Below are 25,979 nucleotides of genomic sequence, written 5' to 3'. Positions count from 1 at the left end.
TATTTGTAGTGGAGATGAGTGGTACCCGGTGGGGTCTTCTGCTGTTGTAGCCCATCCGCCTCAAGGTCGTGCGTGTTGTGGCTTCACAAATGCTTTGCCGCATACCTCGGTTGTAACGAGGGGTTATTTCAGTCAAAGTTGCTCTTCTATCAGCTTGAATCGGTCGGCCCATTCTCCTCTGACCTCTAGCATCAACGAGGCATTTTCGCCCACAGGACTGCTGCATACTGGATGTTTTTCCCTTTTCACAACATTCTTTGTAAACCCTAGAAATGGTTGAGCGTGAAAATCCCAGTAACTGAGCAGATCGTGAAATACTCAGACCGGCCCGTCTGGCACCAACGACCCTGCCACGCTCAAAATTGCTTAAATCACCTTTCTTTCCCATTCTGACATTCAGTTTGGAGTTCAGGAGATTGTCTTGACCAGGACCACACCCCTAAATGCACTGAAGCAACTGCCATGTGATTGGTTGATTAGATAATTGCATTAATGAGAAAATTGAACAGGTGTTCCTAATAATCCTTTAGGTGAGTGTATATATAGTGTACTTTTGACTGGTCTTTTATGCTGCTTTTGTCTTTTATTTGTTTTCAATTGTACGAGCAGACGTTTGTGACTGGATGTAGCAGCTGCCCTTCTGTGTTCTCTCAACTTGTGACATAAAATATGAATTGAATATTAAAACACTATGGTGGTTAAACCCATCTACTGTACAGGCTGCACTGTGTACTTCATACCTCAAAGGAGTTTGATGATAGTACATTCATATACTAAAGGCTACACATAATCTCATTAGCTTCAAAAATATCCTTATTTGCTGGTTTATATGTGAAAAACTACAGTATCAAGAATGGATCTTAATGTGATAAACTAATACTAATGTTTTTACATGAGCATTTAAGCAGATGTGAAGGAAGTATTTAAATAATTTACTTAAGTAAAAGTAAAACTGTAAAAATACTCTGTAAGTTCTGCATTGAACTTACTTTTAATTAAATTATGTTACTTGTGCATTAATGTTAAATCAGGATTGGTGGAGCATTTTCATTATAGATTAATCTATATTATATATATCTATAAATTTTTAGCTAGAGTTCTCACACTTTTATACAAAGTACCCACATTTGTTCACTACAAATGGCACCAATTTAATCCTCTACAAGAATATCACAGACCTCATGAGTTGATGTCAAATCCATAGTTTTCCTTTGTGACAACCTACCCCATTACCAGGGTACAGGTTGCAACACATGCTGGGATAAGTTGTAACAATAAGACAAAAGTGACCAAAATGATATGCTTCAAAAACAGGTATAGTGAAATAAAAGAACAATGTTTCTCTCTCACTGTAACAGATTATGTCTGATGACTCACACACATGTATGTCTATGTAACTTTGTCGATAGAATAAACTTACTTCACAGTATACTTGATAAATACTACTAAAAAGCACCTAATTAAAGAACATCTCTGTACATCCTTAGTTCTAACAAATAAGAGGTGTGTGTGTGTCAAAGTGTATATTCTTAATCAGAGTCACACTTTTTAAAGAAGTGTAACAACCCACCCCACCCCTGTCAACCAGTGTTTAGCTGGCTGTATTAGCATAGTGGTTTGAAATTAGAAAGGAAAAAAATTAATCACATGTTGCCTAAGAAACTACATTTCAATCAGAGCAAATGTATTCAGTTGAGAAAAGAGCCTACTCCAAGCAGGTGATGCTAATCAGCATGACCCTCCTACAACAACAGTGCTGGGCCTATGTTATGTGTGTATGCTATGATTTTAATATTGTACTATGATTTCAAGTTGGTCAATAAACTAATAACAATACCATAGAATATAACTTAAAGACAAGAGTATCTCCCAGTGACTCAGACCAAAATAAAACTTGATTGAGCTACACAAGTGGGACATGTTTGCTTCCATGAAATCGAGCAATAGGAGAGCTTCTCTTGGGATTTTGAGATTTCTAGTTAATTCAGGAAAAATAGAGCCGATTTGTTTTCTCGCAAGTGAATGCATTACACTTCACTATAATAATAATAATAATAATAATAATAATAAAGCTTTATTTGAACAGCAGTTTTCTAATACAGGTGAAGTGCTTTAAGTCAAATACAAATTAGTATCACACACAGTGGTGTTAAGAATACAACATCATGTACAAATATGGGGAAAATAAATACGCATCACAGAGTGGTTTGAATTCAAACAAGTCACTGTACAGCAAACCTTCCTCCACCGATGTTAGCAGGTGCAGATATTTCAACACAACACGCTCCTTCTTCAGGGCTCCAAGTGGTCTGAGCGACGCCGCCCGCGCATGCGCACCGGCTCCCTCTCCTCTCCTCTGTGATGACTGACCGACAGTGACCTCCGTTTCTGCAGCAGCGCACAACTTGGACCGGCTCGGCATCACAAGCACACACAAAAAGAAGAACACGACAGGGAGGGGAGATGGCCGGTATTTTCGGGAAGATCTTCGTGGGTATTTATGTGGAGATAAAACGGAGCGACGGTACGTTGCCGCACACAAACACACACTTATACACACCGCCCTCCTGCCGGCGGGTCCGGATGAGAGCAGCCAACGATACCGCTCACCGCAGCGGGGTGTTTATGCTAGCTAGCTACATCTTCTTTTTCACCGGGATGTCGTGTTAAAAACCCGGCGAGTGAAGCGTTAGAGCCGTGAAGAGAAAGAGAGATGTTGTTTTCTGTCACGCTGCATAAGACTGTCAGGCAGACACCGACCGGACAGCCCGGGGGAGCGGCTGGGCAGGCGGGCGGGTCCGTCCACCTGTGCGGCTGCTGGCCGGCCATAAAGAAAGACACCTGCCCTGCCTTGCTCTGCCCGCTCCGTCCTCCCCCCTGCATCATGGCCGAAACCCCTCCAGTGCTGCTAACTGCACTGCATCATCCAGCAGTGGCCTGTGCATCCCGGGCTGATGCATGGCTGCATGCGTGGGGCCTCTCCCCTCTCTCAGCTGCATCCCATCTCAACCACTGCCACAGAAATAGCCTGGTTTAAATCTCATTCGTGCCCTTACACACATATAGTGGGGTTTAAAAGTCATACAGGCTGCCAAGAAGCCAATAAACAGCCAGCTGAAGTTGTGTGTGACATAATGAATGACAAGGGGAAAGTGTCATCAGGAGCCACACCCATTAGCATCTCAGTATCCTTATTTTAAACTGTGCAGGAATCCAAAGTGTTGGGCACTGATAAATCTTTTCCCCTGTGTGAAATGAAAATTATAATCTCAGTCTCAGATATATTCATGGCTCATTGCATGTGTTAATGTCTGCCTCTGATTTAAAGCCAAAGCAGCAGCATATATATATCCTATATCGACTCCCAGCATCTCTTTACGTCCTCTCTCTGCAGGACGAATACACCAGGCGATGGTCACGTCCCTGCACGAGGACAATGATAGTGTGACAGTGGAGTGGATCGAGAACGGAGACACCAAAGGGAAAGAGGTACAGCTGCCACTAACTTTCTGTTATTATGCCTTTGCTGGATAAATCCTGGGATGAACGTCCTTCTGTCTGTTCAGCATGTTGGAAAATAAAGTAAATTAAAGTTCACTTATCAGAAGGTCGGTGGTTTGATCCCCGGCTCCCCCAGTCTGAACGTCAAAGTGATGGCTGGTGTGCAGTTGGAACCTTAGCCTCCTTAATGTGTGTGAATGTGACGTAGAGTAAAGCGCTTTGAGTGGTCGGAAAGACTAGAAAGGTTATACAGACCATTTAACTTACATTCAAACAGGTCAGTACTAAGGATGTACTGATCCTGCTTTTCCAGTCCTGATTCCAATACCTGGGCTTTTGGTATCAGCCGATGCCGAGTACTGATCCGATACTAGTGTAAAATTAAGAACTGTTTTCCTCACTGCGAGGAAGAGACTGGGAATCATTATTTTATGTGTGAGGCTTCCTAACTTTGTAAAACAAAATGCTATTAGTTCTCCTAGCAAAATGTACGTCTCACATAGTACACGTGTTATTTAATTTAATAGACCGGCCTCCTTATCGCGATACAGCTATTTGATTCAGTATCAGATCCGTTGTATTTTTGATGTATCTGCAGAGGTTAATTCCCGCACAGCCTTCACCTGAAGAAAATACTGTATAAACACATGGAAAAGTAATTTGTAAATGCTGAACAAGGAATGTGCAGAAGTTCACATGATAAAGTAAAAGAATATGTGTAGGGCTTATGGGAAGTGGTGTTTGGTGTTAGATTGTTTTGTTTTTAAAGCTACTGTCCTTATTTAAACATATGAGGGGAGCCATGCAACATACTGTCGAGTAAAACTCTTTCTTCTGGAGCAGAACCCGGAAGGTCCAGTTTCACTTTGACTTCTTGATCTTAATGAGATTACCTGATTAAATGAAGGTTATAATAATAATAATAATAATAATCTCTGTCTTGTTTCTGCCTCAGATTGATCTGGAGAGCGTCTTTGCTCTGAATCCAGATGTTGCTCCTGACGAGGAGATACCACAGAGTCCTGAAACTCCTCTTCCTCCCTCCAATGTTGCTAAAACCAGCAAACTCCCCAAGGTCTGCTCCTCACCAGTTTCTTATACAGATTATTAATCCTGTTTTGAAGCGAACATGCTGTTTTTACATTACTTTAACATGTGAGGAAGCAGGTTTTCAAATACGTCTCGCACCTTATTGTCCCTTGTGTAAATGTAGCTGCTAAGGCATCGATAGGGTTGGGTATCATTTCAATTTGATTCATTCTGATTCTGATTCTACTTATTGAATCTGGTTCTTATCAAATCTTAGCTCTGATTTCTTCACTACAGCGCTACAGTTAGGATCTGGGCAATAAAACAATAATGATAATTATCGCAATATAATTTTCCTCAATAACAATATAATTAATGTTCAATTAATATTTGGTTTAATTCATTTGAATCACTAAAATGATTAAAAAAAATCATTAAAATATTTATTTTGTTAAGAAAAAGGGACTGAAAAAAGATTTTATCATAATAGTTTTGAATTTTCTACATCAGATTTGTGAAGTGATCTATTGTTTGGCATCAAGTGTTTGTCACATTCTGACCAAAAAGAAAAGTAAATTTTCCCTTTGTGGCCAAAGTGAAAGGAGTCTCTGTACTAGAGGGGCGTCTCTGGGGACTCGTCTCTAAGAAAAATATATATTGAATCATTTGTAGAATCATTTGTAGACATCATTCGTTTCCCTTCAGTATAAAAGGTGAACGTCAGCTCACCTGTGTTTTGTTCCTGAGCGTGAGACGTTGCTACTGTCAGCGTTAGCTGTATCTGGGGTATCTTGGAAATTTGGTAACTTTGTTTGTCGTCACACAACCCTACTCATTGTTGGTTTTACAAATGCATTTATGCTGCATAAAACATTTGACTTAATTAGACTTGTGTTGAGATCAGCTCATGAAATCTGTCCAAACTGCTCAAAACAATGTTTGATGTAGTTGTCCCTGAAGGTGACAGATACAGACTTTAATCTCTGGGTGTGAGTCTACTTTTAGCTTTCAAATGTTTTATGGTTCTATTTTTTGTATTTTTATTTTCAGACAAGACGGACTACAGCAATACCGAAGGCTGAGAACGCTCCACGGGAGAACAGAGGTAATGCCTGGTGCACACTAGATGATTTTTAAACTTAACAGATTTTAAAAACGTGGGATAACACAGACATACTGACATATTTAACTAGTTTTAACCTAAACACTAGATGATTCAGTCAAGTTGCAGGACCACACACTCAGCGTTCATACAAACAATTTCAGAGTACTGATTCTGGGGACTTGGGATCTGACACGATCAAATGTGGTTTCAGACATAAACAAACATGGAGCTAGTTGCTCTTATGTGTGCTATCTTTTCCAGCAAAAAAAAAAAAAGAAAAAAAAGAATGAAAGCGCGGATGAATTGGAGGCTGAAAACAGGGAATCAGCAGGTTTATACATTTTAAAGCGCGATCAAATACACAATACGTCGACGACGCTTCCCGGGCCCGGATTTCTCATCATGTCTCCGCCGAACCAGTCGGTGACCTTAAGTTTATGTCTGTAAACCCCTCAAACTACAGGATGTTTTAGGCGATAATCAGTTCCGACCAGCCTCGATTCGAGTTTTCAGACTGAGGCACTCCTCCCCAGGGAGGTGTGGGAGAGTTTTTATCATATCTTGACCTGAGTGGGCAGACACACCATCGGGCTCTTGTATTTTACATCCAACACACACACACACACACACACACACACACACACACAGTTCCTGTTTTACAATCACTGGTGTAGTGAACAGATACAGACGGTACAAACAGAATGAGCCGATGTCTGTGCGTTCACAGGACAGCTGACGTAAAAAAAGCACTGTTCAGTGTAATTAAATGCTTCCTGCAGATCTTCATCTACTAGATTCACCTGTCTTCTTTCTCCTCACAAACCAAAACCGACCTACTAAACTGATGTCACACAGCTCCTCTGTAGAGTTAGAGTCAACTTTTATCGGCTTGTGCCATGCAGTCAAATATAACATTACTTCGTCCATGCAATGTTTGAAAACATGGAAAAAACATTATCAACTGCCTTCACATTAAAATGCACTTATATAGAAGCAAATGCAGAAAGCAGTAGCTCGCTGCAACAAGCCAAACTGGGCAGAACAGAACAAAGGTTAAAAGATTTAATGTGGATTCTTCATGATTATTCATTTGGTTTGGAAAATGTTAGCAACTACTAAAAACTCTGGCCATCACAACTTCCCAGAGCCAAAAGGGGGACGTCTTACAATGTCTCGTTTGTTTGACCAACAGTCCACCACCCAAAGATATTCAGTTTACTATCATGAAGGACAAAGAAAAACAAAAAATATTTTCATGTCAGAAACTGGAACCAGCTAGTTGTTGCTCAGAGGATTAAAGAATTGATAAATAATCATAATAGTTATATAGTTAGTTAATAGTTATTTTCTGTCTATCTACTAATAAATTTCCTTTCAGCTTTAAACCTAAACTATCTGCATGCAGAGATACGAGTGGAGTTAAGGGGGAAATAGTTTGTTTGTTTCATAATTTTGTTAAAGTGACCCTTTAACTTGCACAAATGGTTGATTATCTTGGACCGTGTTCTCCTCAGCTGCAGCAGTGGGAACCACCCGGGCCCGTCCCAGCCAGCACAGCCAAGCTGCAGAGCCGCCTCCACCAGCCATCGCTCCCCAGTCTGCACTCAACCAGTCCCTGTTACAGCAGCAGAACGGTAACACACAGTCTCAAGTCAGAGGCTGCAGTTTTTGTAATTTCTGATGTACTTTGAGGTAGTTTCCAAGATCGAGTGTGTGTGTGTGTGTTATTTTCTGGTGGAGGGTATGTTGCAAAGGCCACAACCGGTGATGTCATGCTCCCACACAGCTGTGTGTGTGAGGGCGTGAAAGGCTCTTTCACTGTTTCTCACTGGCTTGGCGTCTGGACTTGGACTCATACTACAGCACTTGTTTTAGTTTTCAGCTGTGGCTGTTTTGAATTAGCATAAATGTTTCTTACTGTAGAAATATAAAATGTGCATTTGGAAAGCTGCAAGGATGCGTGAGGAGATCATTTACCTTTTAAAAAGACCAAACACAACAATTAATGTGTCCTACGGTGTCTGTTCATCTAAAGTCTGATATCTCATTCCTCTGTGTCTCCAATGTTGTCCAAAAACTATGAAAAAACAGTATTTTGATGCCTTATTTAAAAAACAGTAGTAACACGACATCATACAAATTTTCTTATGCAAGTATAACCAGAAAAATTTAAAGTATCAAAAGTAAAAGAACTCATTATGCAGAGTGTCAGTGGTATGTAGTTAAAATACAGTCTTCTGATACATTAAATGTAAGTCGCATTTTAATGTTGAGATGGAGCACATGCTAATTACTTATATTATACTGTTTTGTGGTTTATTCAATAGTTATGCATCATATTTTTTAAAAGGTATGATATAATTTGTATGAAAATCTTAAAGCTCACTCGCCATCCATAGCTCCACGCAACTCACATCTGAGTAGGTGTGCAGAGCCTTTTATTTGCCAAGTTACTAGTGACATCAGCTATTAAATGTACAAGTAGTGCATGATAGTGGAGTAAAATATCAGAGTATATAGGATTAAATGGAAATACTCAAGTACTGGCCGGAAGTACAATTTTGAGGCATTTTGAAGTACAATTTAGGTACACTACTTAATTAAAGTTACTTTCACTGGACGATGTATTTACATGAACCTACATACACTAGTTTATTTTGACTGTCCCAAACAGAGATGCTAACAAGTCAAGTCTCAAGTCTTTGAGCCAGAGTCCAAGTCAAGTCTCTAAACTCGAGTCCAAGTCAAGTCTCAAGTCTTTGAGCTCGAGTCCAAGTCAAGTCTCAAGTCTTTAAGCTCGAGTTCAAGTCAAGTCTCAAGTCTTTGAGCCAAAGTCCAAGTCAAGTCTCAAGTCTTTGAGCCAAAGTCCAAGTCAAGTCTCAAGTCTTTGAGCTCGAGTCCAAGTCAAGTCTCAAGTCTTTGAGCTCGAGTCCAAGTCAAGTCTCTAAACACGAGTCCAAGTCTCAAGTCTTTAAGCTCGAGTCCAAGTCAAGTCTCAAGTCTTTAAGCTCGAGTCCAAGTCAAGTCTCTAAACTTGAGTCCAAGTCTCAAGTCTTTAAGCTCGAGTCCAAGTCAAGTCTCAAGTCTTTAAGCTCGAGTCCAAGTCAAGTCTCTAAACTCGAGTCCAAGTCAAGTCTCAAGTCTTTAAGCTCGAGTTCAAGTCAAGTCTCTAAACTCGAGTCCAAGTCAAGTCTCAAGTCTTTAAGCTCGAGTCCAAGTCAAGTCTCAAGTCTTTGAGCCAAAGTCCAAGTCAAGTCTCAAGTCTTTGAGCCAAAGTCCAAGTCAAGTCTCAAGTCTTTGAGCCAGAGTCCAAGTCAAGTCTCTAAACTCGAGTCCAAGTCCAAGTCAAGTCTCAAGTCTTTGAGCCAGAGTCCAAGTCAAGTCTCTAAACTCGAGTCCAAGTCAAGTCTCAAGTCTTTGAGCTCGAGTCCAAGTCAAGTCTCAAGTCTTTAAGCTCGAGTTCAAGTCAAGTCTCAAGTCTTTAAGCCAGAGTCCAAGTCAAGTCTCAAGTCTTTGAGCCAAAGTCCAAGTCAAGTCTCAAGTCTTTAAGCTCGAGTCCAAGTCAAGTCTCAAGTCTTTAAGCTCGAGTCCAAGTCAAGTCTCTAAACACGAGACCAAGTCTCAAGTCTTTAAGCTCGATTCCAAGTCAAGTCTCAAGTCTTTAAGCTCGAGTCCAAGTCAAGTCTCTAAACTCGAGTCCAAGTCTCAAGTCTTTAAGCTCGAGTCCAAGTCAAGTCTCAAGTCTTTAAGCTAAAGTCCAAGTCAAGTCTCAAGTCTTTAAGCTCGAGTCCAAGTCAAGTCTCAAGTCTTTAAGCTCGAGTCCAAGTCAAGTCTCTAAACACGAGACCAAGTCTCAAGTCTTTAAGCTCGATTCCAAGTCAAGTCTCAAGTCTTTAAGCTCGAGTCCAAGTCAAGTCTCTAAACTCGAGTCCAAGTCTCAAGTCTTTAAGCTCGAGTCCAAGTCAAGTCTCAAGTCTTTGAGCCAAAGTCCAAGTCAAGTCTCAAGTCTTTAAGCTCGAGTCCAAGTCAAGTCTCAAGTCTTTAAGCTCGAGTCCAAGTCAAGTCTCTAAACACGAGACCAAGTCTCAAGTCTTTAAGCTCGATTCCAAGTCAAGTCTCAAGTCTTTAAGCTCGAGTCCAAGTCAAGTCTCTAAACTCGAGTCCAAGTCTCAAGTCTTTAAGCTCGAGTCCAAGTCAAGTCTCAAGTCTTTGAGCCAAAGTCCAAGTCAAGTCTCAAGTCTTTAAGCTCGAGTCCAAGTCAAGTCTCAAGTCTTTAAGCTCGAGTCCAAGTCAAGTCTCTAAACACGAGACCAAGTCTCAAGTCTTTAAGCTCGATTCCAAGTCAAGTCTCAAGTCTTTAAGCTCGAGTCCAAGTCAAGTCTCTAAACTCGAGTCCAAGTCTCAAGTCTTTAAGCTCGAGTCCAAGTCAAGTCTCAAGTCTTTGAGCCAAAGTCCAAGTCAAGTCTCAAGTCTTTAAGCTCGAGTCCAAGTCAAGTCTCAAGTCACTCGTTGTTATAATGCATGTTCCATCCAGGCTGCTTAGCTATAAGGAATTCTGTAACTTTAACCATTTTTTCCCCACTTACAGAGCACCATGTAATTTGCAATGCAATTAATGTCGGCTTATAACTACTGTAGATGGCTCATGCTGAGCTAAACCTGTTCACTAACCTCGGGTTACTAACCTATTTTGTGTTCAGCGCTTCTGTGTTCGGGCCTTGTTGAATGAAGTTTTAAAGCCAAAGTTTATGATGAATGGCTCAGCAGCTGCCGGTGTTTGTTGTCCTCTCTCACTTGCCGCCGCTTGCAGCTGATACTGCGTGTTACGCAGGCAGGTTATAGGTAACGCAGGGAGGTGAATAACAGCACGCTCATCAGACATTTCATAAAAATAAACGATGTTCACGAGTCCAGCAATTCGAGTCCGAGTCAAGTCTGAAGTCTTTTGAGGACGAGTCTCAAGTCAAGTCTGAAGTCAGTGTGTGTGCGACTCGAGTCCCCATCTCTGGTCCCAAATACTCACTAGAGCACCATGTGGGGATTCATCAGTCACTGAAAATAATCCCCAACATACGCACTACAGTATTTGCTAAAAACTACAGTTATCAGCTGTTTAAGGAAATTACTGAGTCCTTTAAAAATGAAATTAAATATTTGGGACCTCTTTTTAAAGTTTTATGTCTTCTGTAGGAATGAATGGTCTTGGGTCACAAACACAATCCTTATCCTTGCATCATTTTGGTTGTTAATTGTGATTATATATAGATGTTGTTTTGTTTTTTTTTTCTTTCCAGCACGGAAGAAATCCAACTGTGTGAAGGAAGTTGAGAAACTGCAGGAGAAACGAGAGAAGAGGCGACTTCAGCAACAGGAGCTCAGAGAGAAGAGGGCACAAGTGATTAGCAAACACACACAGTATATACACACACACACATACAGTACACATGTACACAGTTTTTGTACTCACAGTACTCAACACAAATATCTCCTACTTTACTGTAAAGTTCATTCTCAGTGTTGTGTGACCTGGAGGCTTCAAGTTTCCAAATGACTCTTGTAAGTTGCATGTTAGACCGTGATTGGCTTCCAAATTATTTGCAATCTCATATTATCATGAGATTACATGAAGAGGAGAAAAATGTTTGCACTTTAAGAAATGTCCCTCTGACTGTGCCAGTTGTTTCGCTCCATGCGTTTGTGTACTTTTGGTGCAGGTAGATTTAAAGTGCCTGGTGCGCTAATGATCTATAATGTATCAAATAAAGCAAAAATATGGCTTCAGGTCTCGGGCTGGATTCGGATCTCAATCAGAACTCTTGTAGGATAATATAGACAATACACATACATACATATCACAACACATCTCATCTCGATCTCATATTTCCAAACTAATAACCTAATATACCGGTATGAATTTTCTCTGCTTTGCCTACAGAGTTGATTGTAAAATACACAAAATGCCAAATACTTATCGAAATCGCAATGTAGCCATCTGCAATTTTCAAATTGCAAGAGGTGCAATATTTGTTAATGGTGATCTGTGTTTCAAAATACGTTTTTAATTTGAATATTGTTGTGCTGCAGAGATGTCCTAGCCTACACTTCATATTTTAGAGACTGAAGAACCAACACCATAATTAATTTTAATGTGTTTTTTTCAGTGAAAAATAATGAAAATTGATTATTCCCCCTTGTATCTCAAATCATATCGCGATACTAATAATACTTGCAATCTTTCGGCCCTAATACTTTTGTTTTTCTATTCCATTTCAGGAGGTGGATGTCAACTTACCAAACTATGAAATCATGTGTATGATCAGAGACTTCAGAGCCAGTCTGGACTACAGGCCTTTAACCAGTAATGATCTGGTAAGTCTGGTTTACAGTTGTGTTTCCAGATTCAGTGTTAAGTAACTTAATCTTCCACAAAAGTTGTGTGACAGAGTTAATAAAGTGCCACATTTAATGTAGGTTTCCAAGTTACTGAGTAAGAGATATGAGACACTGGAGACAAATTAGTTTTCAACCTGGACTTTATGGAGTTTGCAGCAACGTAATCCTTACAGGCAATTGAGCTCCGTCGAAGTACGTCCACTGAAGTGCTTGTTTTGGCCACTGACAGGCTCAGATTGTTATTATAAGTGTCTGGCAACATTAAGGAAAGGATCCCCAAGGGAGATAGACCTTTTGTTGTGTTTTTTTAACGAGCAAGATCCTTTTTATTTGACCAGAAACAGTCGCTATCTCACTCTCATGAAAGCCACCAGACTCCATTGACAAAAACAGTAATTTTTCCTCTGGTTGGTTAGTTTGTGTGACTGTGGTGTTTATATCCCTTTAAAATATTAAATTCACACAATAACACAAACAAACTAACCGACCGAGGCAGCGGTAGACCTGCAACTCCTGTGTTCTGCAAGCTGAAATGATTATTAGATAATTATCTATGGAGTCTGGTTGCTTTGACAAAAGCGATATAGTGACTGTTTCTGGTTAAACAAAAAAGAGCTTACTATTACAAAATAGAGGTCTCTCTCTATGGTGATCTGCTCCACAATGTTGTCAGACATAACAATCTGAGCCTGCCGGTGGAAAAAACAAGCCCTTTAGTGGATGTACTATGTCGGGGCTATATTGCAAAAGTTGTGAACTTGAGGTGTTAAATGTCTAAACAGAGGCTCTTTCCATTGTCTGATACAAGGGAATAAACAATACATACAGCACATTACAATTTATCTGTTGATGTTTCAGATCGAGGAGCACAGGATATGTGTATGTGTTCGTGCACGTCCCCTCAATAAAAAAGGTAAGAGTTGCTTTATTCACTAAGTGTGATCAGACAGAAAGCAAAGCAAATTTTTCACCTTGAGTCATTCGCACAAATTTGAGAAATCATGAACAAAAAAAAAAAAACTGATGAAAAATTATGTCCACGTCTCTTCAGAGTTGTCAATGAAGGATTTGGATGTGATCACCATTCCCAGTAAGGACGTGGTGATGGTCCATGAGCCCAAGCAGAAAGTCGACCTGACCCGCTACTTGGAGAACCAAACTTTCCGATTTGACTACGCCTTCGATGAGAACTCCACCAATGAAATGGTTTATAGGTAATGTGTTTTTTTGTGGAACCCCAAAATGTTCAATAATAAATAAATAAATAAGATATAATGAATAAATTGTGTAACAACATTTTACACTAGTTTTTTTAAATCTCTTAGACTTGTTAGCTCAATAACTGCAAGCAGCTATAGCCAGTTAGCTCCTGCTAATGTTATTTTGAGTCAACCAACTAGAGGCTTTTGCTGTAAACAAACATCTGTAGGCTTAGCTTTACAAGTAAAGCTCACGCTACCGATCAAGTTAGGCCAGCATCAAAGTGAATAGTCCGTGTTAGCATTGTTACCTAACTGCTGCTTGCAGTTTTTTGTCTTTATCTGACAAATATTTGATTGAATTTGAATGAAATAACTCATTAGCTGATGCCGTCAACATTGTTTTTTAACTTTGATACTAATGATAAATCAAGCTCACATCTAACTAGTCAGCTAGCAAAGTAAGTAGCATGTGCAGCTCTGTTAAGCTAAATAAATAACAGATTGTAGTTTCTGTGTACTGTGTTTATTTACAGACAGTTGACAGTTCATAGATTAAATTTGCTAACTGTCAAAATTAAAAAGTTGTTGAGCTTGCTAGCTTAAGAGGCAGGTGACATCCTTAATACATTTACATTTATTCATTTAGCTGACAGTTTTATCAAAAGCGACTTACAATTGCTATTTATGTCAGAGGTCGCACGCCTCTGGAGCAAGTGTCTTGCTCAGGGACACATTGGTGGGTCACAGTGGGGAGTTGAACCCGGGTCTTCCACACCAAAGCCATGCCTCTTATCAACTGGGCAGTTTCAACAACACTACCATGAAAAGTGACATGAAATAAAAAGTGTCTACTTAAAGTTAACTTAGTTTTAATGATTTATCTTTGCATTTACATATTTTCCAGGGTTTGGTCATGCTAACTTGTGCTCTTCTGCTCCCAGGTTTACTGCTCAGCCGCTGGTTGAGACCATTTTTGAGAGAGGTATGGCGACCTGCTTTGCGTACGGACAAACTGGAAGTGGAAAAACACATGTGAGTGCCTTTATTTTAACTTGAGAAGAGTTTCGGTTTGCAGGGCACGTTTTCCTGTTGTAACTCATATCTCCTTGATAGACGATGGGAGGGGACTTTTCAGGAAAGAACCAGGACTGCTCTAAAGGGATCTATGCACTGTCTGGTTAGTTTCTCTCATACCTCTTTATCTTCACTGCTGATTTTACTCCATTTGACTGAATTCAAGTCTCTCTTCATTTCCTTGTGCAGCTAGAGATGTCTTTCTCATGATAAAGAAGCCAAACTACAAGAAGCTGGATCTCCAAATCTTCGCCACATTTTTTGAGATTTACAGCGGGAAGGCAAGTGTCTTTCAACATCATTAGTAATGAATTTATTCAAGAACAGGATGAAACCTTGATGCAGGCGTTCCATCAAATTGTGTGCCTGTGATAAAAAGCATTTTATCAACTTAATTTAGGAAATGACTCCTATCTCTGCTGATATTTAGGAGAGCTCCAGAGGTGTCCTTAACTGTTCAAAAACTGAACTATTTTTGTGAGCGACCTTGTTTGGGATGCAAATTAGACACATGCTGTCAAGGTCCTTTCTGACAGATAATCCAGCGTTGCAACTGTGATAATTTCGTCACAACCAACAGCTTAAGCAGTAATAAATGAATCTTTGATCACTCCTCCAGCACAGATTCATTCATTCATCTCCACCACTGTGAGTGTGAAGTCATGGAAAAAACAAGCTGCATTCATGCAAGTCATAATATTATTTATTAATTTATTTTATGTTTGCCGACTGCAGGGCTATAATATTTAAGACATGTTAACAGAAGATTTCCTCCCATCTGTAAAGGGACCTTGACATTGCTGCACAAAATATCCAACGCTGCATAACAGTACACACTGAAAAACAACTGGATTGGGCTGACATGGATAATTTTACTATTTCATAATTATCCTTTATAGCTTGCTAAACTAAGATAGCGACCATGGTAAACATTATACCTGCTAAACAACAGCATGTTAGCATGCATAGAATCAGTCTTGTTAGGCCATGCAAGTCTCTGCCATCGTTTACTTCAAAGCAGACTATGCAAATGGTACATTTGAGATTTAAAATACATTTAAATTCATAGTTTTTGCATTTACCTAGATTTGCCTATACACAAAAGTTTTCCTTTGTCTACGATTGCAAACTGGAAAAGAAAACTAGTTCATCATAATTAATTTTTAAATAAATACTGCGTCCCCCCCCCCCCCCCCTTCTAAAATCCTCTGTTGTCGTACTCTGTGGTTAGAGTAATTTTAGTCCAAGTTTATCTTTCTGTGGTGGCTTTGTTTAAGAACCCTGTGTATTCATTTCAGCTTCTTATTTGTTGCAGCATTTCAAACTGCTGTTTAGAGGTCGTCTGAATATTTGGAGAGAAACCTTACAGACACCCTGCTAGGCACAGTGAAGCTGTAAAGATGTCAGGTGAAACACTGACTGAACCGATTTGTTTTTCAATTAAAAAAAAATAAAAAATAGGTGTTTGACCTGCTAAACCGCAAAGCCAAGTTACGTGTCCTGGAGGACGGCAAGCAGCAGGTCCAGGTGGTGGGGCTGCAGGAGAGGGAGGTGAAATGCACAGAGGACGTCCTCAAACTCATCGAAGTGGGAAACAGCTGCAGGTAAAACAGCAGCAGGAGTAGAGTAGATGAGAATTAAAATTTTGGACAGGTCCTCAAGAATGTTGTTTTTTTTCCCCCTCTCTGTCCCCGTGTCTCCTTCAGGACTTCTGGTCAGACCTCGGCGAACGCTCACTCCTCTCGGAGCCACGCTGTGTTCCAGATCATTCTGCGTCGGCGGGGGAAGATGCACGGAAAGTTCTCCCTTATCGACCTGGCGGGGAATGAGAGAGGGGCAGACACATCCAGCGCTGACCGTCAGACTCGCCTCGAAGGAGCTGAAATCAACAAGAGCCTGCTGGCACTAAAGGTCTCCTCCTCAGTAATTAAGATATCCTGTGCATCAGTGACCTTACTGCAATGGTTGAGCAGTTTTTGAACTGCTGCCTGGATCTGTGGATGCTTGCAGAGTCGCACTGAACACATTCACAGTACAGTCAGGAAGAGTGTTTGTGTTGTGGAGGTTATTCAGTCCTAAAACACTTGTGTCAAATTGGTTATGACACGTTTTGGAAAAAAAACTTAAATGATGGACCATCCTTGCTCCACACTCTGGATATGAAATGAGACTACATGCACAGATTGTAATGTTCTGCTGCTAGGGTTTGCTCACATCAAAACATTAACACAAGACTTTGATTACGTTGTGAAGTAGCGTGGGATTATGGGAGCTGTTGTCTTCATCACCATTTCCTTCACTGCAGTCAGCTTCTCCTGAGCCGAATTATCTGCAGGGGTCTCCTCCTCCCTAAAATAAATGCCAGTAGAGTAAAACTGGTAGAAACACTGTATAAAGCACTTTCAGGTTAAGAATCAGTGTTTCTCTGATGCTGTTCGGCAGACACAGGACGTCCCAGAGAGGCTGCGTGCCGAGCTTGCTGCTAACATTTGCTCAGATTGTTTCTCTGATAACTTATGATATGCAAACATGAGGATTTAATATAGATGAATTAAAGTTATTTAAGTTATTTAGTTATTTATCTGTACTTTTAGTTTTTTACAAAGTTGAAGTTTATTGTTCAAAATTGACAAAATTTTGTTGAAAACTTAGTCAATTTTATTTCAGTGGGATTTCAGTGACTATATTTTCAACATTCAACAGGATTTTTTGGTCATATTTCATGGTAAAATCTGGTAAAATCCTTTTTATACATTACAGTGTTATAGCGCAGGTTTATAAGTGACACGCCACCACAGTTATGGTGGGCTGTTTACTTCCATCGTGAACCTGTATTCGTAAATACGGGACCAGTGGAATGATCTATATCAGTCACACCTGTGATGGTATTTAATTGAATATGATATAAAACAGAAAAGCACTTCGGAAGCTCAAACTAGAGAAACTTTTACATTGTTCTTGATAAATACACAGTTAAGCACATCTGTTGTCGACCATTCCTTTTCCAATATTATACTGTGTTGTGCTTTTAGAAATTGTTACTCTGCACAGCCGCTGATGATGTTCCCGTCTTTCTGCAGGAGTGCATTCGAGCTCTGGGCCGAAACAAACCTCACACTCCCTTTAGAGCCAGCAAGTTAACCCAAGTGCTGAGGGACTCCTTCATAGGAGAAAACTCAAGGACATGCATGGTAAGATAAAAGCAGAGCTATGTTATTACTGGACCTCCTGTGGACAGATGCATGATGAAAAAATGCGATGATACGATGACAGATTTCTTGATAAATATGGATCTAACTCGGTTTTTGTTTCCCTGCACAGATTGCAACCATCTCTCCTGGAATGGCATCTTGTGAAAACACCTTAAACACGCTGCGATATGCCAACAGGTAAATCTGATGTTCTGAACTGGGACACAAAAGACACAAGAATTAACAATTTAAAATTTCAAAAGGTGTTTTAATGTCTTGTGAATAAAGGACACAATATAATTACATTAAATTAAATATTTTAGTTATCCAGCGTCAGAGGCTGTGTGTATTTAGAAATGGTTTCTCTGGTTAAAGAGCTCAGCTGGTGTTTCTATTCAACACGACTTGGTTGTTTCTGAGAGGCACAAAGACACATCAGTCTGTAACACCACTATATGACCAAGAGTGGTCGTTTTGTTTTGGTAGTTCAGCAGGGACTCTTCTTCAGAGAAACGATCAGCTGATCGCCTCACATCAATTTGAAAACCTCCCAGTTAAACTTCATATCAGAAAGTCCCTAATTGCCACTTTATAAAAGGTAATGTCTGTCTGCTGTGTTGTGCAGAAGTAGCGTACAGTGGCTTTATCAGAGGTTTTATCAGCAGATGCTGGAAAAGAGTTTGAGGAGAGCAGTGAAAGTTAACTAAAAGATGTGAGCCGTAACAACGAGCTAAAACAGACTAAAAGACGGGAGCTGAGGGAAAGTGCAGAGTTTAATGATAATTCTCTGTGGGTTTGTCACTTCAGGCGTCAACATTACAGAGTCATTTGACCTGTTGTTTATATAAAAAAACGTTGATTAGTGCAGTTGTTTCTCTAGAATAGCACCAGTTACTATTTTATATCTTAAATAAGTAATAAGTTAGTCTTGGTTACCTTTGTGTCCCTGTTTATCTTCCTTCTCCTCACATGCTCACGCTGACTGAATTACATTAATGTGAGAATGGTTGCACAACATAACATGAGCCTCTCCCGTCTCTTCTTCTTCTGTGGTTATGTGTTTTTCTTTCTCTCTCCTACCATACTTCCAGAGTAAAGGAGTTTGGGATAAGTCCCTCAGACATTCCCTTCTCCCAGAGCGGAAGCGGAGGGAGTCGCTCTGATCTCTCCCCTACTTACGAGTACGATCACTTTATACTACGTCTCTCATCGCTTCTCTCCACAGCTCCCCTCACAGCAAGTCACCGAGCATATGACATTATCCACATTACTTATTAATAGCCACTTTTTGTTGCTTCCTGTCCAGTCAGAAGTTACCCCAAGTCACTTAGAGCCATGGAAAGTATATTTCAGTTCACGGCTAATATTCTATATTTTCTCATTTAAAAAAAAAAAATCCCATGAAAAGACTAAAACCATTGATGAACGGTGAAGTATTGTCTGTGTATCAAAGCCTGACATATCTTCTCCCTCTGAGCAGCAGAGCTCCATTGTTGTCCAGAAACTATTAAAACCCGTCAGTGAGTCTCACTGCTGCACTGGGTGACATGTTCCTTCCTCACCATGAACACACTGTAGTTTATTCTGACTCAGTCCCACACGCGGATTTATCCACCGCTGAAAGTAGTCCCCAACAAATGCTCTATTTCCTCCTGAATGAGTAACATTTGCTAAAAAGCTCTGTGAACAGCATTTTGTTTTTAAAATCTTTGAGCCTTTTTTAACAGTGAAACTATTTAATTTGTACACATCAGCTTGGGGCTACAGTGCCACAGACGGGGTGGCGGAATGAGAAACTATTAAGAGATGAATGAACACATTGTTGGTTTTGTTCTTTTGTTGGGATTTGTTGAAAATAACAAAAAAAGAAAGTCCCCCTCCAGACAAACATGTGTTGTTCTTGCTACCTCACTTGGATGTTTTACCTTCACTGTGTAGAATGATAGAAGGTAGGTTTATTTGTCACATTACAACAGGTTGTAAAGTGAAATTAAATTTGTATCTCCTTTCTGCTACGTAGCAGATGCAGCAATACAAAAGCAATCATAAAATGCTAAACAGAACAAAAAAACTATATTCATTGGAGCAGGGCTGAGGATAAAATTAGAGTTTAAAAGTCTGATAGTTTGGGGGTGGAGCTGCTCTGCAGTCTGGTGGTGCGGCAGCAGAAACTTCTATATGTCTTCCCAGAAGGCAGCAGGGTGAACAGACGCTCAGGAGATGGGTACCAATGATCTTCTGAGGAGTTTTAATCACCTGCTGCAGAGCCCTCCGGTCCAGACTCGTACCCATTCACACCCGCTATTAACATGCAATCAGTATCTGCATACGTTATCTGGACACGATCGGATCAGCCAGACCACATCTGGAGGCGGTCTGACTCGCACTGGGATCAGATCTCAGCCAGGTGTAAATGTGACCACATTCTTAAGAAAACTAACTCCACCTCTTGCTGCTAGCTTAAGCAAGCCCGGCAACAAATACAAATTGTAGCAGTAAAGTTAGCGCGCAAGTCTTCCCTCACAAAAAGGGGATTTAGAAATGAGTGACTGCTGTTTAATTGCTTCCCTTGACCTGAAACCCGTCAGGTAGTCAGCCAGTAGATAAAGTTTGTATATTGATATCCGACCACAATGTAGGCAGAATCTAGATAACGAGAGCGCATTTTAAAACCATATGTAAATGTAAAGACCCGGGGATCACATGTCATCACCCAGATTCAGATCACGTGTTAATACCAGGCGTTAATGTGGCTGTGTTCACAATTATCTGCTACAAAAGGAGGAAAATTTCTCTGTGCTCACCTTAAATCTGAGAATGGACTTTACAGCGAAGTAGGATACATCTAGTGTCCAACGGTTCAGCAACAAGAATCGCTTATTCATAAAGGACTAGATATAATTTTACGTATTTATAACAGGTTAATTTAACAGTTGTTTGTAGAAAGGCCACATCAGACAAATTATTATTCCAAGTAGAGTATTTTTATTTGTCTTGGGGATCTTTCCAAATGACAGCTTACCTGAGGGCTAGTAAAATATATTCAGTAAATCTGAGGAAGGGTGTGTATCAGCCATGATCATGCACTTAATCCATAAGTTAGTAGAAGGGATAACTTCTGCCTTTTTTTGTAGCTATTAATTGGTCATTTGTTAACCGTTTTCTCCACCATCCATTATTTTTTACGTTGACCTGCTTTAATTTTTTCCAGGCTTGACTTCATCTAAACCTGCACGGGGTCAGTCTGTAGTGTTTGTTGTTCCTCTGGCATGCTGAGCATTTTCACCATATTGCATGCAACAGTTAGCTACAAGGTGTTGCTCATGAGATACCTCATCAGCAGCAGTTATTTCACTAGCAGCACTGATGTATTGTCAGGGTGAAGGAGCTCTCTGTGGACCCTGCAGCGGCGATCGACAGCCGTCAGGGAGGACACATCAACCAGCTGGAGGTGCTGGAGGCTCAGTGGGGAGTCGGGAGCTCTCCCCAGAGAGACGACCTGAAGCTGCTCTGTGAACAGAACGTAAGCTCTTACTCACTCAGGTGTATGTAGGCCTGGTTTAAGACATGTTGCAGGAGAGGTTCACAAAACAATGCTCACATTCCCTAATGTGCGGCGAAACAGTATTTGCTGGCTGCAGTTATTCATCCTGTTCATACTGGATGTTGTAGAGAGCCGAAGTGAAACCGGAACTTTCAGGTTCTGTTAGAAAACCTCACTCAAAACCCCACTGACCAGTTTGCTTGAGTTAGGGCTGTACATGATGATTATTTTTCAAGTCGATTAATATAACGATAATTCTTTTCAGTTAGTCGATTAATCGAAAAAACGATTAATTTTGTGTAGAAAAAAAGTTGCCTATTACACGGTGTAACGTTACCTTACCATGAAATTACTTTTAACAAAAAGGCAATGAAGAAATACTTTTTAACGGACTACGTGTCCTCGTGCTGATAATGTGACGTGCTTGTGTGGAGACAGAAAGTGAACAGGATTTGCGGTGCTGCCGTCAGTGCTCCGGGATGCTTTCGCTTCACGTGTTCATGCAGCTTCAAGTATTCATGGACAGCAGTTGTGCTGCAGTGAAGCTATTCCTGATTCACAGAGCTCACGGAGCAGCACGTTGTTGAGTGTCTGACTGTAGACAGTTGAAGGCGAGGTCTTGCTGGAGCTTGTCCGGGGGAATCCCTGATAAAACCGCAGCGACGCTTCGACACACGTAATGCGAGTCGATGTATTTACGTAATCGACCACGTCGATGAATCGTCCCAGCCCTAGCTTGAGTACAGCAAAAACTTGTTCAATCTTCTAAAGAGCACCTGACTATTGTTTTAGGAGACGTGAACCTTTAATGTGCTGACAGTTCAGACCCTCCTGTCACTGTGTCTCTGATGTATAAACAACATGATCGTGTTTTCCTGTAGGAGGAAGAGGTCTCCCCGCAGCTTTTCACTTTCCATGAAGCCGTCTCTCAACTTGTGGAGATGGAGGAGCAGGTTCTGGAGGACCACAGGGCGGTTTTCCAGGTACAGTAGAGCCTTTATTTTAATAGTGGCAGGTCTTTGGGCTCACAGACAAGCAATCGTTCACGTAATGTGCAGCAGGCTGGCTGAAGCGGAATATAGATCAGATTAATACATTCAAATCACTGGTCTCGTAACTCTGAAACCGCCAATCACAGCGTAGTAGGATGCCAACAACAGCTTAACAAATGAAGAGACTGCTCTCCAGGATGTTGTCTGCATTCACACTGCAGCACAAATCTGCAGCCAGAAGTACAATGTGTGTTTTTTAAATAGTTAATGCGTACAGAGAAACAGCAATAGTTTTTTATATGATAGCATTAATACTTTATCTCCCACTGTAAATGGTCACATGATATTCTAACAGATCTTAACAGAGACACAGCAACATTTGCACTGTGGTGCGTTTCCAGTTTTAAAAACATGAAACGTCGTCGTTGCTAAAGACTTAAAAAGAAAGCCATTTTGCACACACAGCGTTGTCGAGCACTGCTAATCTGATGTCTCCCACATGAAGAGCACTGAGTTAAAACCGTTTTTGCAGGCACTTCCTACACACGTCACAAATGGTGACGCAGATGAACAGTCTCGTCCTCTTTCATGCTCATTTGAGAGTCAAAAGTGGGGTGCTTCTTTTGATTAGTTAAATGCATCAAAATCAACTTCAGAGGAAATTATGTCATATTGCAAATAACAGCTTACATGTTGCTAGTTTGGCATCAACATGGTTTCTTTTGCACTTGATTTAACTGAGCGACAGATTTGTCAACATATCTGCACAATATATACTTTATCTGGACAAAATAATCGGTTGTTCATCTGGTCATGATAATCATCTACATCGTTTTGTAGTTTAGTTTTTTCATTATTATTAATTTTATTACAAATTTCTTTGATTCATTCATTTGAGCAGCAGAAGTTTCTAACATGATATGATCTCATCACAATATACTTCCACTAGTAATGAATAAAAGATACTGATTAACTGATTAACAATCAGCCAGTCCTACTGTATATAAATGTAATCATAGTAAAATAGTAAAATTTCATTATACGTGATGTTTAGTCATTAAATTGGTTTAAATTAATATGAATCCATTAATCAAAATGCGTATGAACCCTGACAGATTCTGTAAGAATTCATACTAGATCAATGCAGACTGTTTTATCAGTGCTCCTGCTTTAACCACACTAAATGTTGATTCAAGTATTTATGTTTGTCTTTCATTGTGCCAGAAACAGGCATCTAAAGACTTTTTCCACCAAAATACAAACAACTCAATTTGCACTTTATAATTTGAATAAAACTCTACTACCATTAAAATTCCATGAACACACAGACAAAGCTAATTTCATGATCAAGTAAAAATATTAAACTGTCTGGTTGTACGGCACAAAAATAGAGCCCAAATAGTTATTACTGACATATTTTGAAATGTGACTCACAGACTAATTCCCTCAAGTAGTCCATAGAAATGTCTGCTCTCAGATGAAGGCGGTTGTTCATTCCCGTTCTCCTGTTCAGTCTCATGTCTTACATTATAAAGTTTAAACAGCAGCATGTCTTTACAGGAGTCGATCCGCTGGCTGGAAGACGAGAAGGTGCTTTTGGAAATGACAGAGGAGGTGGACTACGACGTCGAGTCGTTTGCAACTCAACTAGAGCAAATCCTGGATCAGAAGATCGATATTCTCACCGAGCTGAGGGGTAAAGATCATTCATCCAGTCATTATATGCCTATTATAAAGTCGCTTTGAGACCTGAAGCCCTTTACGTTAATCTGATGCCAGTTTAACATGTCTAGGTCGGATCTAGTAACATTAACAGCTGCAGCAGCACAATGAACAGAGAGAAATTAGCTTCTGTAATTAATTTATTATCTTGGTTTTCATCTCTTGTACACAAAAAAACTGTTTAATTAAACACTGTAAAAGAGCCACTTTTAATTTGTGGAGATTCGTATTCTGTGAAACTATTTTTAACTTCACCGTGTGACCAGAGCTGACGAGGATATAAAAAAAACGCAGTGGTAATCAGTGCAACAGTTTTCATTCATGCATGGATAACTAAATGAAGATCCGGGAAAAAAACTATACAAGCAGAAATAAAGCAAGCAGCAGAATTCTCTCTAATCACGTTAAATAATCAAATATATTTAAAAATGTACCTGTGGAGAGCGTTGTTATCATCCATCAGTAGATGGGTTTCCATCCACCTTTTTTAATGTGCATTTTCAATTTGAGCATTTAAAAAAACCTGAGTGGAAAAGCAGGGATGTCCAAAAACAAAGGTCTTACGTTAAATCGAGAAAAAAGTAAAAACATACAACTCTGATCTGTCTGGAGCGACGAGACTTCCTCAAATACAGAAATGTCATTTTTTCTATTCACAATTTGAAAATTGTCTGCCGCTCTTTTAACTACATCTTAGGTGCGTTCGAGATGACTGCGGCTGACTTTCGCCGACTTGATAGTCATAGACTGTATATAAGAAGAGGACATAGTCAAATGTTGGTTTGTGGACTGCCGTTTTGAAGCCTCGAGTTTGGCAAATAGAGCACCGCCATGTTGAGTTTTTGCAACCAGCGGCATCGGACGTGACCATATTTGGACGAGACGGTGCATCTGTAATTCACATAAACTGTTATTTTAACAGATAATTTTGTCTAGCGAACAACAGCGCTGGTTAAGTTCACACAGTGTCGTGGATACGAGTCACTCTTGCCTGACTGACAGACAGGTCGCCATGGTATCGACTTGTCAATCACAGATAAAATCCCTATTTTCCTGCAACCCACTGTTTATCTCTGTGAACAAACTTCTATTATTCATAACATTGTGGCGTAAATGTTCTGTCTTGTCTGAATAAAGCTGTAAGGAACTTCAACGTAAAAGTCACCTCTGTGTAAATGACAAAAACGCCATCACTTTAACAGACAGATGAAGCTGCGATGTTTAGTATTTAATGTCTGAAAAGGGTTTTAGAGATTCTAAACACACATATTTCTTTCTTGATAGTTTAGTCATTTTAACCTGTGCGGTTATATTCTCTCTTCTTTCAGATAAAGTCAAGTCTTTTCGTTCTGCACTCCAGGAAGAAGAGCAAGCTAGCCAACAGATAACCCCGAAGAGGCCTCGTGCACTATAGACACATAAAATATATGATATTTCACTGTAATATTGACTCGTGTTAAGAAAGATGAAGGCCTTCCGTTGAGGTCATTGTTGACGAAAGAGCTGATTTAGCTCAGCTGTGATTTTATGACTTACTGTCTCTCTGTGCGTTCGGTCTCTCTTCAATCTCTTTGCTGTACAAGCTGCCATTGCTTCCCATCATCCATCCATCTGTAAAACCGAAGAGCAGACCGTCTTTGCTCTTCCATCCCTCTTTGAAGTGTATTTACAAGGTTTTGTATGTGTGATATGTCACAAGTGCTTCATGCTAAAAACAAAAAAAAAAGGTGGATATTTATTTGTTTTAAATACATTTTTATAGGATCAATCATAGCTTATCCTCACTTTGGCAATTTTATAAAACAACTTTTGCCATTTTGTGCAATATTTGGAGGATTTTCTTCCTGTTTAACCCCCTCGTTTCAGCTCAGGGGTGAACGGGGCATGCCGAGTTTGTGTGTTAAATGAGCCACTGTGTGTTTGTGTTGATAATGTATGTAATATATGTTGACTGAGAGAAAGCTTAAAACACAAAACTAACCTTGCATTACATTCATTGGCCTAATGGGGGCACTATAATCAAAGACAAAGCAACTGAATTCAGAGTCCACAAAAGTATTGAAACAGTAATTTTTCATTTGCCAAAATAAAGAAAGGCTACTTCTTGCTGCTGTACTTGTTTTTATTCATTATAATAAGTCTTGAGCTGTATGTTTTAATCTCTTACCCGCAGACAGACTTTAATCATGACATTTTCATAAATTCAGATTTTGAATTAATTACATT

The 25,979-nt window shown here is 40.0% G+C and overlaps 1 protein-coding gene across 4 annotated transcripts; it reads left to right on the top strand.

Moving 5' to 3' along the window:
• The first annotated feature begins 2,298 nt into the window (after nt 1-2,298).
• On the top strand, nt 2,299-25,859 carry LOC123981651 (kinesin-like protein KIF2A). Of its 4 annotated transcripts, XM_046066661.1 has the most exons (21): nt 2,299-2,524; nt 3,395-3,489; nt 4,457-4,576; nt 5,581-5,635; nt 7,150-7,269; nt 10,930-11,030; nt 11,909-12,004; nt 12,887-12,941; nt 13,080-13,242; nt 14,172-14,262; nt 14,344-14,407; nt 14,494-14,585; nt 15,766-15,908; nt 16,011-16,215; nt 17,385-17,495; nt 17,626-17,693; nt 18,587-18,676; nt 20,874-21,018; nt 21,921-22,022; nt 23,592-23,727; nt 25,082-25,859. In XM_046066661.1, the coding sequence occupies exons 1-21, from the start codon at nt 2,464-2,466 to the stop codon at nt 25,165-25,167; spliced, it is 2,199 nt and encodes a 732-aa protein (XP_045922617.1). In that variant the 5' UTR covers nt 2,299-2,463; the 3' UTR covers nt 25,168-25,859. The 4 variants fall into 4 exon arrangements, 3 of the variants coding, with proteins under 3 accessions (XP_045922617.1, XP_045922619.1, XP_045922618.1); XM_046066662.1 differs by lacking the exon at nt 18,587-18,676 and having other exon boundaries at nt 2,300-2,524; XR_006827803.1 differs by lacking the exons at nt 18,587-18,676; nt 20,874-21,018.
• The last annotated feature ends 120 nt before the right edge of the window (nt 25,860-25,979 follow it).

The sequence above is a fragment of the Micropterus dolomieu genome, linkage group LG13 (genome assembly GCF_021292245.1).
Source record: "Micropterus dolomieu isolate WLL.071019.BEF.003 ecotype Adirondacks linkage group LG13, ASM2129224v1, whole genome shotgun sequence".
Taxonomy (NCBI): Eukaryota; Metazoa; Chordata; class Actinopteri; order Centrarchiformes; family Centrarchidae; genus Micropterus; species Micropterus dolomieu.
The sequence above is the reverse complement of the archived record's forward strand: the minus strand, read 5'-3'. Positions and strand labels throughout refer to the sequence as shown.